The 18,092-nt window shown below is 37.3% G+C and overlaps 1 protein-coding gene across 1 annotated transcript; it reads right to left on the bottom strand.

Moving 5' to 3' along the window:
* Window positions 1–4,999: 4,999 nt before the first annotated feature.
* Window positions 5,000–16,015, bottom strand: LOC128011682 (uncharacterized). Its single transcript, XM_052594359.1, has 14 exons — window positions 15,694–16,015; window positions 15,398–15,574; window positions 14,865–15,041; window positions 14,352–14,753; window positions 13,970–14,243; window positions 13,564–13,832; window positions 13,279–13,479; window positions 7,790–8,146; window positions 7,212–7,388; window positions 6,682–6,858; window positions 6,169–6,570; window positions 5,787–6,060; window positions 5,381–5,649; window positions 5,000–5,296 (listed from the first exon to the last, which is right to left on the bottom strand). Exons 1-14 carry the CDS (start codon window positions 16,013–16,015, stop codon window positions 5,070–5,072), a joined length of 3,705 nt encoding a protein of 1,234 aa, XP_052450319.1. The 3' UTR covers window positions 5,000–5,069.
* Window positions 16,016–18,092: the final 2,077 nt, after the last annotated feature.

The raw sequence follows: 18,092 nt of genomic DNA, 5'->3' as shown, positions 1-18,092 counted from the left end.
AGGTGTAAGCGCTCACTCCACAGACCCGGTAACGTTAGGATAAATTATCAGGGAAACTGAGGCTTGGTAAACTTTCATGTGTTCATAGGGATCGATTCCGCCTACAACCTCTTTTTTTTTTTTTAAGTAGCGTTGTTTGGCTTCATTATTAAGTTTGTCCGTATAGGTATAGGCAACTTTTTTTGTCACGTTCTATAACTTTTTCTGGATACTGGCTATTATCTTATTACAAACCTGCTTTGCGATGCCTCTAAAATGGCCGCCGTTACCCACAATGCACCATTCCATGACGTCTACGCCCGAGCTCTATAGCGATATCGTTTCTGTCGCGACTATTTGCAAATTATGTTTTAAAATATGCACATGCACTTTTATTCGTGTAATTAATGTCGAATGTGCGTTTCGTAGTGAGTCAGGATTTGCAAAATGACCATATTTGAGAAAAAAAGAGTAGTTTGCATGCATCACAGGATAGGATTACAGGATTACTGTCGGCCGTTAAACATTTTCTATGCTAAAATATTCGTCAAATATTCAATGTTTATCGCTCCTCCTCACTCTTTCAACAAAACTGACGCTTCGGGATTCTGTTCTGTTCTGTGATTTGACTGGCTCTGAGTCATTTATAATCGATGAGCGCTGTGACATTCGATAATAATCTCAAATCAGTTATTTTGTTCTCACGTTACATTACTGTTTTGAAAATAGAAATAAAGAATATTAGTATGAATCCTTCACATTGAAAGTACTTTCAGTCTATGAAGATTTTCTACCTTTATCAAAAACATTATCATAACTTTAAAAGGGTAATAGCACTTTTACCACTACAATGCTCAACACGTTCATTGTATAGGATTTATTTATTCGTATTGTTTATTTATGACGCTGTTTCATTGCAGTATTTTACACAAATATACTAAGTACAAAATTATTTTTGAAGCTGTAAATAAAACAAATTCGATTTCAGTCGTAATACTTCAACATTTCACGTTCAATTCAATGTATTATTAATAATAATTATATATATATATATGTGTGTGTGTGTGTGTGTGCGTGTGTGTGTGTGTAAAATGAGCACATATATTTAAATAAAGTATTATATTTTATATGATTTATGTATACCGATACACATACAGTTCAATATCTATGTCTCGTAACTTTGAACGCTCATCTGATTTCAGTTGTGTTTTTGTTTATTTTGGTGACATATTTAATAAAGTCTTCCCATCTGCCTGCACCTGAGTCTTGACCTCTTGCGATCCGTGACACTACGTCCTTAATAACATTGGATGAAAAGTTTAGAGCCCTATGTGTCCACCTTTGTGTGTGGGTCCATGTACATGCTGAATCGACATGTAAAAAAAAAGCCTCAAGTCCAAATATTCATTTATCACCAATTAACTGTTTGCCAAACACTTCCTGCTTCGATTTCCAGATCTGAATTAAAAAAAATCTCAAACATGCTCCGAAATACCGATCTGAATCAACCGAGTCGCGAACAGGCTCCGAAGTGCCGATCTGAATCAACCGAGTCGCGAACAGGCTCCGAAGTGCCGATCTGAATCAACCGAGTCGCGAACAGGCTCCGAAGTGCCGATCAGAATCTCGCGAACAGGCTCCGAAGTGCCGATCTGAATCAACCGAGTCGCGAACAGGCTCCGAAGTGCCGATCAGAATCAACCGAGTCGCCATAAGGCTTCGAATTGCCGATCTGAATCAACCGAGTCGCGAACAGGCTCCGAAGTGCCGATCTGAATCAACCGAGTCGCGAACAGGCTCCGAAGTGCCGATCTGAATCAACCGAGTCGCGAACAGGCTCCGAATTGCCGATCTGAAAACTTCGACCAAAGAATGTAAAAAATAACTCTATTTCTCTAATAACTCTAACAGCTCTACAACTCTATGAAAGACTCAGATCACGTATCTAAAAATAAATCGCTATAGTAAAAGAGAAATAATAAGAGGAGTGAAGTTTCTGACGCACTGCTGCGTGTCTCCACCCCTCACACGCGCGTTTACAGCACTAAATTAATCATCTTTGCTAATTATTATACATTTACTTCATTGTCAGCTTCAGCTACTTCATTTATTATTGTTCAATAAACTGTTTGAAACAAAAAAAGGTTGTATTTCTGTAATAATTCTAAATTATCAAAATAAAATATATAAAATATCAGCATCATTCCTCCAGTCTTCAGTGTGACATGATCTTTAGAAATCATGAAAATATGATGATTTATTATTAGAACTATTAATAGTTGTGCTACCAAATAATATTTTGGAATCTGCAATACTTTTTTCAGGATTCTTCGATGTATAATTTAATTTAACTTTTATTATTAGAATTATCAACAGTTTTGCTGATAAATATTATTTTGGAATCTGTGATACTTTTTTCAGGATTCTTTGATGAATAAAAAGTTAAAATTATTGTTATTATCAACCGAGTCGCGAACAGGATCCGAAGTGCCGATTTGAATCAACCGAGTCGCGAACAGGCTCCGAAGTGCCAATCTGAATCAACCGAGTCGCCATAAGGCTTCGAAGTGCCGATCTGAATCAACCGAGTCGCGAACAGGCTCCGAAGTGCCGATCTGAATCAACCGAGTCGCGAACAGGCTCCGAAGTGCCGATCTGAATTAACCGAGTCGCGAACAGGCTCCGAAGTGCCGGTCTGAATCAACCGAGTCGCGAACAGGCTCCGAAGTCCCGATCTGAATCAACCAAGTCGCGAACAGGCTCCGAAGTCCCGATCTGAATCAACCTAGTCGCGAAAAGGGCTCCGAATTGCCGATCTGAAAACTTCGACCAAAGAATGTAAAAAATAACTCTATTTCACTAATAACTCTAAGAACTCTACAACTCTATGAAAGACTCAGATCACGTATCTAAAAATAAATCGCTATAGTAAAAGAGAAATAATAAGAGGAGTGAAGTTTCCATTCTGCTGTGTTTGGTCCTAATGCGCGTCTGACGCTCCGCGGCGCGTCTCCGCCCCTCACACGCGCGTTTACAGCGCTAAATTAATCATCTTTGCTAATTATTATACATTTACTTCATTGTCAGCTTCAGGTACTTCATTTATTATTGTTCAATGAACTGTTTAAAACAAAAAAAAGGTTGTATTTCAGTAATAATTCTAAATTATCAAAATAAAAAATATAAAATAATGGTTTCTATTTTAATATCCTTTAAAATATAATCTATTTCATCTGATCTTCACCAGTAAGAACAAAGTATTTTAAAGTTTGTGGTTTTACAGAACATCAGTTATGTATGAAATGATAATAAGGCCTGAAGTTAGGAAGAACATTTTAAGGAAAATATAATTATATTTTCATAATGATTTTTTCCTTCTCGAATCTTGTCTGGGGTGTAAAAACACCCCTGGCCAAACGGGTTGCATCTCTTCCCCTCTTTGATAATTACTGTAGTTACCATGTTCTGAACATCACATCCTTTCTTTTCTCCCCAGATGTAATCTATCTATCTATCTATCTATCTATCTATCTATCTATCTATCTATCTATATATATATATATATATATATATATATATATATATATATATATATATATAGATATATATATATATATATATAGATATATAGGTGGTTGAATAAAAATATTTGGACATTATTTATAAAAATTACCTCAAGTTAGCACCAGCAAGCTTAGCTAGACATTTAGCATCAGCTACAATATTTTCTTATTTTCAGTACGGTTATGAATAAACATTCATGTCTGTCTAACGTTACTCGTCTAGTTAATCCAAAAATTTTAACGTTACTGTTGATAAATATAAAAACAGACGTGATGGAAGCATTTTAATAAAACTGTTAATATTACGGCAGCGGGGAATTTGGACATGCATGAGTTATTTTATTTAATCTGTGTTAGTTTAAGGTTATTTTATTTTATTTTTTAACCTAAAATACAGAGACGCTGACTGATGTGTCTGCATCGTCAGCACTCGAGCATTTCAGTGGGCTTAAACAGATCAATCTTTACAGCGGATTTAGTTCCCAAACAACTGACAATTTTGACCTAAATATGATTTTCAGTTACAATAATTAATCCTAAATTTCGACATTACTAACTTACTTTTAGCAACATCAGACGCACGCGCGCTCACAAGATCTCCCGGTTCTTACTTCAGTAGACTCTCACTAAACGGTTCATTTGAATCAGTGAGTGGTCGACTCAGAACAGCTGCAATCGGATCATTCTAATTTGTAATGTAGTGAAGTTAAAAGTACGATCTTATGCTTTGGAATTTAGTGAAGTAAAAGTAAGTTACTCAAAATAAAACTACTCCAGTAGAGTATAGATACTTGAAAAATGTAGTACAGTAACGAAGTAAAGCTACTCCGTTACTGTCCACCACTAATCGATCTTTCAGTATAAAGAGCCTGAAAGTTTTTGCACTTTTTTGGAAGAAGGTCATATATGTTTATGGTTTTACAAAAGCAACAAATCTGCAAGTACAGTATTTTGGCATATAATGTATATCGTGGGGGTTTTTTTTATTCAAGAGACAGAAAAATCATAGGAGTTAGAACGTGCCTTGCAAACAATATCAAGTTATATGAATAATATTGGTGGAAATATGTATTAATATGATTTTGGATTGTATCAGAGTACTTGTTTATATAGCCATGATATTTTAATATTATTCATTGTTGTGCCTTATTTTATTAATATTCAGGTTTGATCAAATAAAATACCAGTTTAACCATTTTTTTTAAAAAATAAATCATACTTTTATTAAAGTAGTCATAAAAACAGCCTCAGGTGATAATCTACAATATATTCTCTTCTTCTTTTTTTTTTCTTTTTTTGTAAATATATTTATACTGAACAGAAATGCGTACTAATGGCTAGTCATGTTGTATTTTAACTGTAAATACTAAGAATAAACAAACATCCTGGGTACTGCTTCTAAATGAAATTCTAAATTAAACACATACCAAAGTAGAACTCAGGAACACCAAAAACAATTATTCACAAAATTGTATTCAAATTCATGTGCAAATAGTCTAAGTATTAGTAATTATTAAATAGTCTGTGCTATGTTTTTAGTAGCACTTTGCTGCCTGGTTGTTTTCGCTGCTCCACAAGTTCAGCATTGAGGGACATCAGCTGCGTCAGGAAGCTCATGGAGGGCTTGATGTGTCGCACCTTTATAACCTGATCGATGGCTTCCTCCACCATCATGTCATGATGGATCACCAGATATGCCAGCAAAAGTGTAGGTGAGTGGCTGACACCATCACTGCAGTGAATGAACACCTTATCTGTGGAAATAAAAACAGAAACAGTCTAAAAAAATGTCTTCCCTAAAAATTGGTCACTGCAGAACACTTGATAAAAGATCTTACTGTCTGGGTTCCTCAGGGCCTTGTGGATGAATTTGGCAGCTGGTAAAAAGTACCTGCCCATGTTCAAGCCATCTCTGTGTGTTGTAGGCAAGCCACGATATTTTATGTTCATGCCTCTGTAATATTTCTTCCCTGTATTAATCTTTCCATTCAGGTCTTTCGCTTTTGGCATTCCCATCAAGACCCTCAACTTCTTCTTCACTGCTGCTGCGTTTAAGATGTGGGTAATACCCATCTCTTTGAGTTTGGTTCGGTCTCTTGCGGTCTCTCTGCACAAGAACACAACAATCTAGATTAGTCTTTCAGTAAAGAGGTAGAAATACAGTTGTGTTTGCTTCCATGCTCCTGCGTTACTTTATTGCTTTATCACATGGTTTATATTAGTCTTTAAGAGTTCCAGACTTACTCATTTCCCAAGAAGATGTTGGGCCAGACCTCAGTGACAGGTGTCTCAGATGGTGTATGTTCCTCCAAACGTTTTTTCAGCTGAGAAATATTTTGAGGAATATAATTCTCTAAGACTGAAAGCTCTGTCACAAGAGGTTCTTGCTCGGGAGCGCTTGCTTCTGGGATACACGGAGGCTCTGGAACAGCTGGATCCTTCTGAGGCTGTGCTGAGATCCCAAAAAGCTTTTTGAAGAACATACTCATTTTATTGATTTTCCTCACTTTGACATATTCTGAAAAAGAAGAAGACAATCTGTTATTAGAAACATACTTAACCACAATTTATACATTAATCCTTTGTCTGACTTAAACTCAAACTCAAATGCTCTGTTCACATTCACCTGTTGGGATGTCCTCCTCAGGGGTTTCAGGAGAAACAGCAGTGTCTCCCTGATCGTTCCCACTGCTGCTCCCTAACACTTCCGCTGAAGGCCCTTCTGGATCGGTCAGGTCTTCAGACACCATCATTTGGCTCCTCGGCTCTGAGGTGGCATCACTGATGTCAACCACCAAACATTCTGGGGATGCAGGTTCCGGTCCAGAACTGTTCAGGATAGACCATTCCTCAGGATCCAGTCCAGGTTCCATAAGCTCAGATGTTGAGGACAAAGGTTCAGATTTTGGTCCAAGAACACTTGCATCTGGGACACAAAGTGACTCTGAAACATCTGGATCTGGCTGTTCTGAGATCTCAAAACGCTTTTGGAAGAACGCACTAATTGTCTTCCTCACTTTGGCATATTCTAAAAAATTAAAGAAAACAATATGTTATTAGAGACATCTCTAATAGAAAGCTGCTTGGTTTGAAATGTTTGAAAGGGTTCAGCACGTACATGTACTCTGTTGATATTTACCTATTGCGATGTCCTCGTGACAGATATCAAAAGAAGCAACCATGCCACCCTGACCGATCTCACTGCTGCTTCCTACACCTTTACACAGGACCTCGGAAACAGCCAGATCAGTTTTGGGCTTTGCTGAGTTCCCAGTCCGGAAGAACTCACTAATGGTCCTCCTCACTTTGGCAAAGTCTGTTAAATAAAAAATTATTGGAAACATCACTAACCACAGATTAATCATTGATAAAGTGTGGTCCCATTTACTGTTGCTCGGCAAAATTGGGTGAGCCAAAAAAAATATCCAATAGAAAGCTGCTTGTTTTGAAACAGGTTCAACACGCGTGTGTACCAAACAAATGCAGTGGGGTTTTTTAACCACTGCACATGTAGACAATCTGTGTGTGGAATGTAATTTGTGTGAGCTGTGCTTACAATGAAACATTTTTGTTGTGACAGCACCTTTAGTCCAACAATTTATTATTATTATTTTTTTTTTTTTGCAACTCAATATAATTTTGCATTTCAATGTCTTTGCAGATATTTACCTATTGGGATGTCGTCCTCACAGACTTCAGATGAAGCATCCATGTCTCCCTGACCGATCTCACTGCTGCTTCCTGCCTCCTCACACAGCGACTCGGAAACAGCCGGATCAGTCTTAGACTGTGATGAGATCCCAGTTCGGAAGAACTCACTCATTGTCTTTCTCACTTTGGCAAATTCTGTAATAGAAGAGCAATATGCTATTAGAAACACTTCTAACCATTGATTAAACATGAATAATTAACGTGCGGTCACAGTTATTGTTGCTCGCCAAAATCAAAATTTCCAATGCAGGTTTAGCTCATTTTTCCAGTTGATCACTGGAATTTCCCATTTACAACAAAGACATGCAGCAGAAAGTGTTCTTGAGCAGTACTGATTTAATAATAAGCTATTTTACGTTGTTTTCGCCCTGCTGTAACGATAACATATTTAGCCATAACATCTTTTTTGTGCACAATGGACCTTTTTATTGCCAGGGAAATTTTGCTCTATATAAAATACAAGTGCACATTTCGTCTGACATTCTTATTTGGACCTCATTGCAATGTTGCATTTCAACTGCTCTGTTGACATTTACCTGTTGGGATGTTCTCCTCAGAAGTTTCAGGAGAAACATCCATGCCTTCCTGATCAGTCTCACTGATGCTTCCCTCCACTTTTGTGGAAGGCCCCAGTGGATCGGTCAGTTCTTCAAACACCAGCAATACAGACTCTGAGATGGCATCGTTGATGTCAGCTTCCAGCTGCACATCTTTCTCCTCACAGGAGACTTCTTCCAGCTGCACATGTATGTTTTCTCGTTTATAGCAACTGAAATGGTCATAGATGGCACTGGTGATCTCTGACTCCACATCTTTGTCATCTGATGCCCAGAAACTATCAGTGCAGTAGAAGACGCCATTGACATAAACTTCCACAAGCACTTCTCTCAGTTCTGAAGACATGGTATCTGGTGTTTTGGATCTGATACTGTCCGTTCAAACGGTATATGTTAATGTCAGATGTAGAGTTGTCAAATTGTATTTGAAACACACTGTGAGTACAGACTGAACCTATAAACTGTAATTATAAACACGCCGACTATAGACTCTTTCTGCATGGACAGTGTTTGAACGATCTGTTTTGGTAGACTTTCACTCAGACTCGCGTTTCTGCTCAGAAAACCATCAAAGTGTAGAGATTCTGTTAGTGACGTCATAAAAGTTACGAGTGTTTGCCGTTCCACTGTTGCCATAGAAACAGTAGCTTTCGATCACAGTCACGTGGGCGATATAATAGCGATATCGTTTCTGTCGCGACTATTTGCAAATTATGTTTTAAAATATGCACATGACCTTTTATTCGTGTAATTAATGTCGAATGTGCGTTTCGTAGTGAGTCAGGATTTGCAAAACGACCATATTTGAGAAAAAAAAGAGTAGTTTGCATGCATCACAGGATAGGATTACAGGATTACTGTCGGCCGTTTAACATTTTCTATGCTAAAATATTCATCAAATATTCAATGTTTATCGCTCCTTCCAGTTCCTCACTCTTTCAACAAAACTGACGCTTCGGGATTCTGTTCTGTTCTTTGATTTGATTGGTTCTGAGTCATTTATAATCGATGAGCGCTGTGACATTCGATAATAATCTCAAATCAGTTATTTTGTTCTCGCGTTACATTACTGTTTTGAAAATAGAAATAAAGAATAGTAGTATGAATCCTTCACATTGAAAGTACTTTCAGTCTATGAAGATTTTCTACCTTTATCAAAAACATTATCCTAACTTTAAAAGGGTATAGCACTTTTACCACTACAATGCTCAACACGTTCATTGTATAGGATTTATTTATTCGTATTGTTGATTTATGAAACTGTTTCATTGCAGTATTTTACACAAATATACTAAGTACAAAATTATTTTTGAAGCTGTAAATAAAAAAAATTAGATTTCAGTCGTAATACTTCAACATTTCACGTTCAATTCAATGTATTAATAATAATAATTATATATATATATATATATATATATATATATATGTGTGTGTGTGTGTGTGTGTGTGTGTGTGTGTAAAATGAGCACATATATTTAAATAAAGTATTATATTTTATATGATTTATGTATACCGATACACATACAGTTCAATATCTATGTCTCCTAACTTTGAACGCTCCTCTGGTTTCAGTTGTGTTTTTGTTTATTTTGGTGACATATAAATAAAGTCTTCCCATCTGCCTGCACCTGAGTCTTCACCTCTTGCGATCCGTGACACTACGTCCTTAATAACATTGGATGAAAAGTTTAGAGCCCTACTGATGATTGTGTCCACCTTTGTGTGTGGGTCCATGTACATGCTGAATCGACATGTAAAAAAAAGCCTCAAGTCCAAATATTCATTTATCACCAATTAACTGTTTGACAAACACTTCCTGCTTCGATTTCCAGATCTGAATTAAAAAAAATCTCAAACATGCTCTGAAATGCCGATCTGAATCAACCGAGTCGCGAACAGGCTCCGAAGTCCCGATCTGAATCAACCGAGTCGCAAACAGGCTCCGAAGTGCCGATCTGAATCAACCGAGTCGCGAACAGGCTCCGAAGTGCCGATCTGAATCAACCGAGTCGCGAACAGGCTCCGAAGTGCCGATCTGAATCAACCGAGTCGCCATAAGGCTTCGAATTGCCGATCTGAATCAACCGAGTCGCGAACAGGCTCCGAAGTACCGATCTGAATCAACCGAGTCGCGAACAGGCTCCGAAATCCCGATCTGAATCAACCGAGTCGCGAACAGGCTCCGAATTGCCGATCTGAAAACTTCGACCAAAGAATGTAAAAAATAACTCTATTTCTCTAATAACTCTAATAGCTCTACAACTCTATGAAAGACTCAGATCACGTATCTAAAAATAAATCGCTATAGTAAAAGAGAAATAATAAGAGGAGTGAAGTTTCTGACGCACTGCTGCGTGTCTCCACCCCTCACACGCGCGTTTACAGCACTAAATTAATCATCTTTGCTAATCATTATACATTTACTTCATTGTCAGCTTCAGGTACTTCATTTATTATTGTTCAATAAACTGTTTGAAACAAAAAAAGGTTGTATTTCAGTAATAATTCTAAATGATCAAAATAAAATATATAAAATATCAGCATCATTCCTCCAGTCTTCAGTGTGACATGATCTTTAGAAATCATGAAAATATGATGATTTATTATTAGAACTATTAATAGTTGTGCTACCAAATAATATTTTGGAATCTGCGATACTTTTTTCAGGATTCTTCGATGTATAATTTAATTTATTTTTTATTATTAGAATTATCAACAGTTTTGCTGATAAATATTATTTTGGAATCTGTGATACTTTTTTCAGGATTCTTTGATGAATAAAAAGTTAAAATTATTGTTATTATCAACCGAGTCGCGAACAGGCTCCGAAGTGCCGATCTGAATCAACCGAGTCGCGAACAGGCTTCGAAGTGCCGATCTGAATCAACCGAGTCGCGAACAGGCTCCGAAGTGCCGATCTGAATCAACCGAGTCGCCATAAGGCTTCGAAGTGCCGATCTGAATCAACCGAGTCGCGAACAGGCTCCGAAGTGCCGATCTGAATCAACCGAGTCGCGAACAGGCTCCGAAGTGCCGATCTGAATTAACCGAGTCGCGAACAGGCTCCGAAGTGCCGGTCTGAATCAACCGAGTCGCGAACAGGCTCCGAAGTCCCGATCTGAATCAACCGAGTCGCGAACAGGCTCCGAATTGCCGATCTGAAAACTTCGACCAAAGAATGTAAAAAATAACTCTATTTCTCTAATAACTCTAATAACTCTACAACTCTATGAAAGACTCAGATCACGTATCTAAAAATAAATCGCTATAGTAAAAGAGAAATAATAAGAGGAGTGAAGTTTCCATTCTGCTGTGTTTGGTCCTAATGCGCGTCTGACGCTCCGCGGCGCGTCTCCGCCCCTCACACGCGCATTTACAGCGCTAAATTAATCATCTTTGCTAATTATTATACATTTACTTCATTGTCAGCTTCAGGTACTTCATTTATTATTGTTCAATGAACTGTTTAAAACAAAAAAAAAGGTTGTATTTCAGTAATAATTCTAAATTATCAAAATAAAAAATATAAAATAATGGTTTCTATTTTAATATCCTTTAAAATATAATCTATTTCATCTGATCTTCACCAGTAAGAACAAAGTATTTTAAAGTTTGTGGTTTTACAGAACATCAGTTATATATGAAATGATAATAAGGCCTGAAGTTAGGAAGAACATTTTAAGGAAAATATAATTATATTTTCATAATGATTTTTTCCTTCTCGAATCTTGTCTGGGGTGTAAAAACTTCCCTGGCCAAACGGGTTGCATCTCTTCCCCTCTTTGATAATTACTGTAGTTACCATGTTCTGAACATCACATCCTTTCTTTTCTCCCCAGATGTAATCTATCTATCTATCTATCTATCTATCTATCTATCTATCTATATATATATATATAGATATATATATATATATATATATATATATATATCTATATATCTATATATATATATATATATATAGATATATAGATATATAGGTGGTTGAATAAAAATATTTGGACATTATTTATAAAAATTACCTCAAGTTAGCACCAGCAAGCTTAGCTAGACATTTAGCATCAGCTGCAATATTTTCTTATTTTCAGTACGGTTATGAATAAACATTCATGTCTGTCTAACGTTACTCGTCTAGTTAATCCAAAAATTTTAACGTTACTGTTGATAAATATAAAAACAGACGTGATGGAAGCATTTTAATAAAACTGTTAATATTACGGCAGCGGGGAATTTGGATATGCATGAGTTATTTTATTTAATCTGTGTTAGTTTAAGGTTATTTTATTTTATTTTTTAACCTAAAATACAGAGACGCTGATTGATGTGTCTGCATCGTCAGCACTCGAGCATTTCAGTGGGCTTAAACAGATCAATCTTTACAGCGGATTTAGTTCCCAAACAACTGACAATTTTGACCTACATATGATTTTCAGTTACAATAATTAATCCTAAATTTCGACATTACTAACTTACTTTTAGCAACATCAGACGCACGCGCGCTCACAAGATCTCCCGGTTCTTACTTCAGTAGACTCGCACTAAACGGTTCATTTGAATCAGTGAGTGGTCGACTCAGAACAGCTGCAATCGGATCGTTCTAATTTGTAATGTAGTGAAGTTAAAAGTACGATCTTATGCTTTGGAATGTAGTGAAATAAAAGTAAGTTACTCAAAATAAAACTACTCCAGTAGAGTATAGATACTTGAAAAATGTAGTACAGTAACGAAGTAAAGCTACTCCGTTACTGTCCACCACTAATCGATCTTTCAGTATAAAGAGCCTGAAAGTTTTTGCACTTTTTTGGAAGAAGGTCATATATGTTTATGGTTTTACAAAAGCAACAAATCTGCAAGTACAGTATTTTGGCATATAATGTATATCGTGGGGGGGGGGTTTTATTCAAGAGACAGAAAAATCATAGGAGTTAGAACGTGCCTTGCAAACAATATCAAGTTATATGAATAATATTGGTGGAAATATGTATTAATATGATTTTGGATTGTATCAGAGTACTTGTTTATATCGCCATGATATTTTAATATTATTCATTGTTGTGCCTTATTTTATTAATATTCAGGTTTGATCAAATAAAATACCAGTTTAACCATTTTAAAAAAAATAAATAAATCATACTTTTATTAAAGTAGTCATAAAAACAGCCTCAGGTGATAATCTACAATATATTCTCTTCTTCTTTTTTTTTTCTTTTTTTGTAAATATATTTATACTGAACAGAAATGCGTACTAATGGCTAGTCATGTTGTATTTTAACTGTAAATACTAAGAATAAACAAACATCCTGGGTACTGCTTCTAAATGAAATTCTAAATTAAACACATACCAAAGTAGAACTCAGGAACACCAAAAACAATTATTCACAAAGTTGTATTCAAATTCATGTGCAAATAGTCTAAGTATTAGTAATTATTAAATAGTCTGTGCTATGTTTTTAGTAGCATTTTGCTGCCTGGTTGTTTTCGCTGCTCCACAAGTTCAGCATTGAGGGACATCAGCTGCGTCAGGAAGCTCATGGAGGGCTTGATGTGTCGCACCTTTATAACCTGATCGATGGCTTCCTCCACCATCATGTCATGATGGATCACCAGATATGCCAGCAAAAGTGTAGGTGAGTGGCTGACACCATCACTGCAGTGAATGAACACCTTATCTGTGGAAATAAAAACAGAAACAGTCTAAAAAAATGTCTTCCCTAAAAATTGGTCACTGCAGAACACTTGATAAAAGATCTTACTGTCTGGGTTCCTCAGGGCCTTGTGGATGAATTTGGCAGCTGGTAAAAAGTACCTGCCCATGTTCAAGCCATCTCTGTGTGTTGTAGGCAAGCCACGATATTTTATGTTCATGCCTCTGTAATATTTCTTCCCTGTATTAATCTTTCCATTCAGGTCTTTCGCTTTTGGCATTCCCATCAAGACCCTCAACTTCTTCTTCACTGCTGCTGCGTTTAAGATGTGGGTAATACCCATCTCTTTGAGTTTGGTTCGGTCTCTTGCGGTCTCTCTGCTCAAGAACACAACAATCTAGATTAGTCTTTCAGTAAAGAGGTAGAAATACAGTTGTGTTTGCTTCCATGCTCCTCCGTTACTTTATTGCTTTATCACATGGTTTATATTAGTCTTTAAGAGTTCCAGACTTACTCATTTCCCAAGAAGATGTTGGGCCAGACCTCAGTGACAGGTGTCTCAGATGGTGTATGTTCCTCCAAACGTTTTTTCAGCTGAGAAATATTTTGAGGAATATAATTCTCTAAGACTGAAAGCTCTGTCACAAGAGGTTCTTGCTCGGGAGCGCTTGCTTCTGGGATACACGGAGGCTCTGGAACAGCTGGATCCTTCTGAGGCTGTGCTGAGATCCCAAAAAGCTTTTTGAAGAACATACTCATTTTATTGATCTTCCTCACTTTGACATATTCTGAAAAAGAAGAAGACAATCTGTTATTAGAAACATACTTAACCACAATTTATACATTAATCCTTTGTCTGACTTAAACTCAAACTCAAATGCTCTGTTCACATTCACCTGTTGGGATGTCCTCCTCAGGGGTTTCAGGAGAAACAGCAGTGTCTCCCTGATCGTTCCCACTGCTGCTCCCTAACACTTCCGCTGAAGGCCCTTCTGGATCGGTCAGGTCTTCAGACACCATCATTTGGCTCCTCGGCTCTGAGGTGGCATCACTGATGTCAACCACCAAACATTCTGGGGATGCAGGTTCCGGTCCAGAACTGTTCAGGATAGACCATTCCTCAGGATCCAGTCCAGGTTCCATAAGCTCAGATGTTGAGGACAAAGGTTCAGATTTTGGTCCAAGAACACTTGCATCTGGGACACAAAGTGACTCTGAAACATCTGGATCTGGCTGTTCTGAGATCTCAAAACGCTTTTGGAAGAACGCACTAATTGTCTTCCTCACTATGGCATATTCTAAAAAATTAAAGAAAACAATATGTTATTAGAGACATCTCTAATAGAAAGCTGCTTGGTTTGAAATGTTTGAAAGGGTTCAGCACGTACATGTACTCTGTTGATATTTACCTATTGCGATGTCCTCGTGACAGATATCAAAAGAAGCAACCATGCCACCCTGACCGATCTCACTGCTGCTTCCTACACCTTTACACAGGACCTCGGAAACAGCCAGATCAGTTTTGGGCTTTGCTGAGTTCCCAGTCCGGAAGAACTCACTAATGGTCCTCCTCACTTTGGCAAAGTCTGTAAAATAAAAAATTATTGGAAACATCACTAACCACAGATTAATCATTGATAAAGTGTGGTCCCATTTACTGTTGCTCGGCAAAATTGGGTGAGCCAAAAAAAATATCCAATAGAAAGCTGCTTGTTTTGAAACAGGTTCAACACGCGTTTGTACCAAACAAATGCAGTGGGGTTTTTTAACCACTGCACATGTAGACAATCTGTGTGTGGAATGTAATTTGTGTGAGCTGTGCTTACAATGAACCATTTTTGTTGTGACAGCACCTTTAGTCCAACAATTTATTGTTATTATTATTATTTTTTTTTTACAACTCAATATAATTTTGCATTTCAATGTCTTTGCAGATATTTACCTATTGGGATGTCCTCCTCAGAGACTTCAGATGAAGCATCCATGTCTCCCTGACCGATCTCACTGCTGCTTCCTGCCTCCTCACACAGCGACTCGGAAACAGCCGGATCAGTCTTAGACTGTGATGAGATCCCAGTTCGGAAGAACTCACTCATTGTCTTTCTCACTTTGGCAAATTCTGTAATAGAAGAGCAATATGTTATTAGAAACACTTCTAACCATTGATTAAACATGAATAATTAACATGCGGTCACAGTTATTGTTGCTCGCCAAAATCAAAATTTCCAACATCCATGCCTTCCTGATCAGTCTCACTGATGCTTCCCTCCACTTTTGTGGAAGGCCCCAGTGGATCGGTCAGTTCTTCAAACACCAGCAATACAGACTCTGAGATAGCATCGTTGATGTCAGCTTCCAGCTGCACATCTTTCTCCTCACAGGAGACTTCTTCCAGCTGCACATGTATGTTTTCTCGTTTATAGCAACTGAAATGGTCATAGATGGCACTGGTGATCTCTGACTCCACATCTTTGTCATCTGATGCCCAGAAACTATCAGTGCAGTAGAAGACGCCATTGACATAAACCTCCACAAGCACTTCTCTCAGTTCTGAAGACATGGTATCTGGTGTTTTGGATCTGATACTGTCAGTTCAAACGTTATCTGTTAATGTCAGATGTAGAGTTGTCAAATTGTATTTGAAACACACTGTGAGTACAGACTGAACCTATAAACTGTAATTATAAACACGCCGACTATAGACTCTTTCTGCATGGACAGTGTTTGAACGATCTGTTTTGGTAGACTTTCACTCAGACTCGCGTTTCTGCTCAGAAAACCATCAAAGTGAAGAGATTCTGTTAGTGACGTCATAAAAGTTACGAGTCTTTGCCGTTCCACTGTTGCCATAGAAACAGTAGCTTTCGATCACAGTCACGTGGGCGATATAATAGCGATATCGTTTCTGTCGCGACTATTTGCAAATTATGTTTTAAAATATGCACATGCACTTTTATTCGTGTAATTAATGTCGAATGTGCGTTTCGTAGTGAGTCAGGATTTGCAAAATTACCATATTTGAGAAAAAAAGAGTAGTTTGCATGCATCACAGGATAGGATTACAGGATTACTGTCGGCCGTTAAACATTTTCTATGCTAAAATATTCGTCAAATATTCAATGTTTATCGCTCCTTCCAGTTCCTCACTCTTTCAACAAAACTGACGCTTCGGGATTCTGTTCTGTTCTGTGATTTGACTGGCTCTGAGTCATTTATAATCGATGAGCGCTGTGACATTCGATAATAATCTCAAATCAGTTATTTTGTTCTCACGTTACATTACTGTTTTGAAAATAGAAATAAAGAATATTAGTATGAATCCTTCACATTGAAAGTACTTTCAGTCTATGAAGATTTTCTACCTTTATCAAAAACATTATCATAACTTTAAAAGGGTATAGCACTTTTACCACTACAATGCTCAACACGTTCATTGTATAGGATTTATTTATTCGTATTGTTTATTTATGAAGCTGTTTCATTGCAGTATTTTACACAAATATACTAAGTACAAAATTATTTTTGAAGCTGTAAATAAAACAAATTAGATTTCAGTCGTAATACTTCAACATTTCACGTTCAATTCAATGTATTATTAATAATAATTATATATATATATATATATGTGTGTGTGTGTGTGTGTGTGTGTGTGTGTGTGTGTGTGTGTGTGTGTGTGTGTGTGTAAAATGAGCACATATATTTAAATAAAGTATTATATTTTATATGATTACGTATACCGATACACATACAGTTCAATATCTATGTCTCATAACTTTGAACGCTCATCTGATTTCAGTTGTGTTTTTGTTTATTTTGGTGACATATAAATAAAGTCTTCCCATCTGCCTGCACCTGAGTCTTGACCTCTTGCGATCCGTGACACTACGTCCTTAATAACATTGGATGAAAAGTTTAGAGCCCTACTGATGATTGTGTCCACCTTTGTGTGTGGGTCCATGTACATGCTGAATCGACATGTAAAAAAAAGCCTCAAGTCCAAATATTCATTTATCACCAATTAACTGTTTTCCAAACACTTCCTGCTTCGATTTCCAGATCTGAATTAAAAAAAATCTCAAACATGCTCCGAAATGCAGATCTGAATCAACCGAGTCGCCATAAGGCTTCGAATTGCCGATCTGAATCAACTGAGTCGCGAACAGGCTCCGAAGTGCCGATCAGAATCAACCGAGTCGCCATAAGGCTTCGAATTGCCGATCAGAATCAACCGAGTCGCGAACAGGCTCCGAAGTGCCGATCTGAATCAACCGAGTCGCGAACAGGCTCCGAAGTGCCGATCTGAATCAACCGAGTCGCGAACAGGCTCCGAAATCCCGATCTGAATCAACCGAGTCGCGAACAGGCTCCGAATTGCCGATCTGAAAACTTCGACCAAAGAATGTAAAAAATAACTCTATTTCTCTAATAACTCTAACCTGGGGCGCTGTAAAGGGGGGGTAAACGATGACGATTCTCGGGGCCCATGACTAAGAGGGGGCCCAGAGAAGCCCCCAATAAAATTGTGGTGCTAAAAAAAATATTTGATAGTAAAAATTATTAACTTTAAATTATTGTATTTGCTGTTTCCTGGTGTCAAAAAATTTATTAAACACAAATGTCCAGGGCCCCTCTCCCCC

Source organism: Carassius gibelio, chromosome B23 (genome assembly GCF_023724105.1).
Source record: "Carassius gibelio isolate Cgi1373 ecotype wild population from Czech Republic chromosome B23, carGib1.2-hapl.c, whole genome shotgun sequence".
Lineage (NCBI taxonomy): Eukaryota > Metazoa > Chordata > Actinopteri > Cypriniformes > Cyprinidae > Carassius > Carassius gibelio.
Note: the sequence above shows the minus strand (reverse complement) of the source record. Positions and strands in the feature narration are given on the sequence as shown.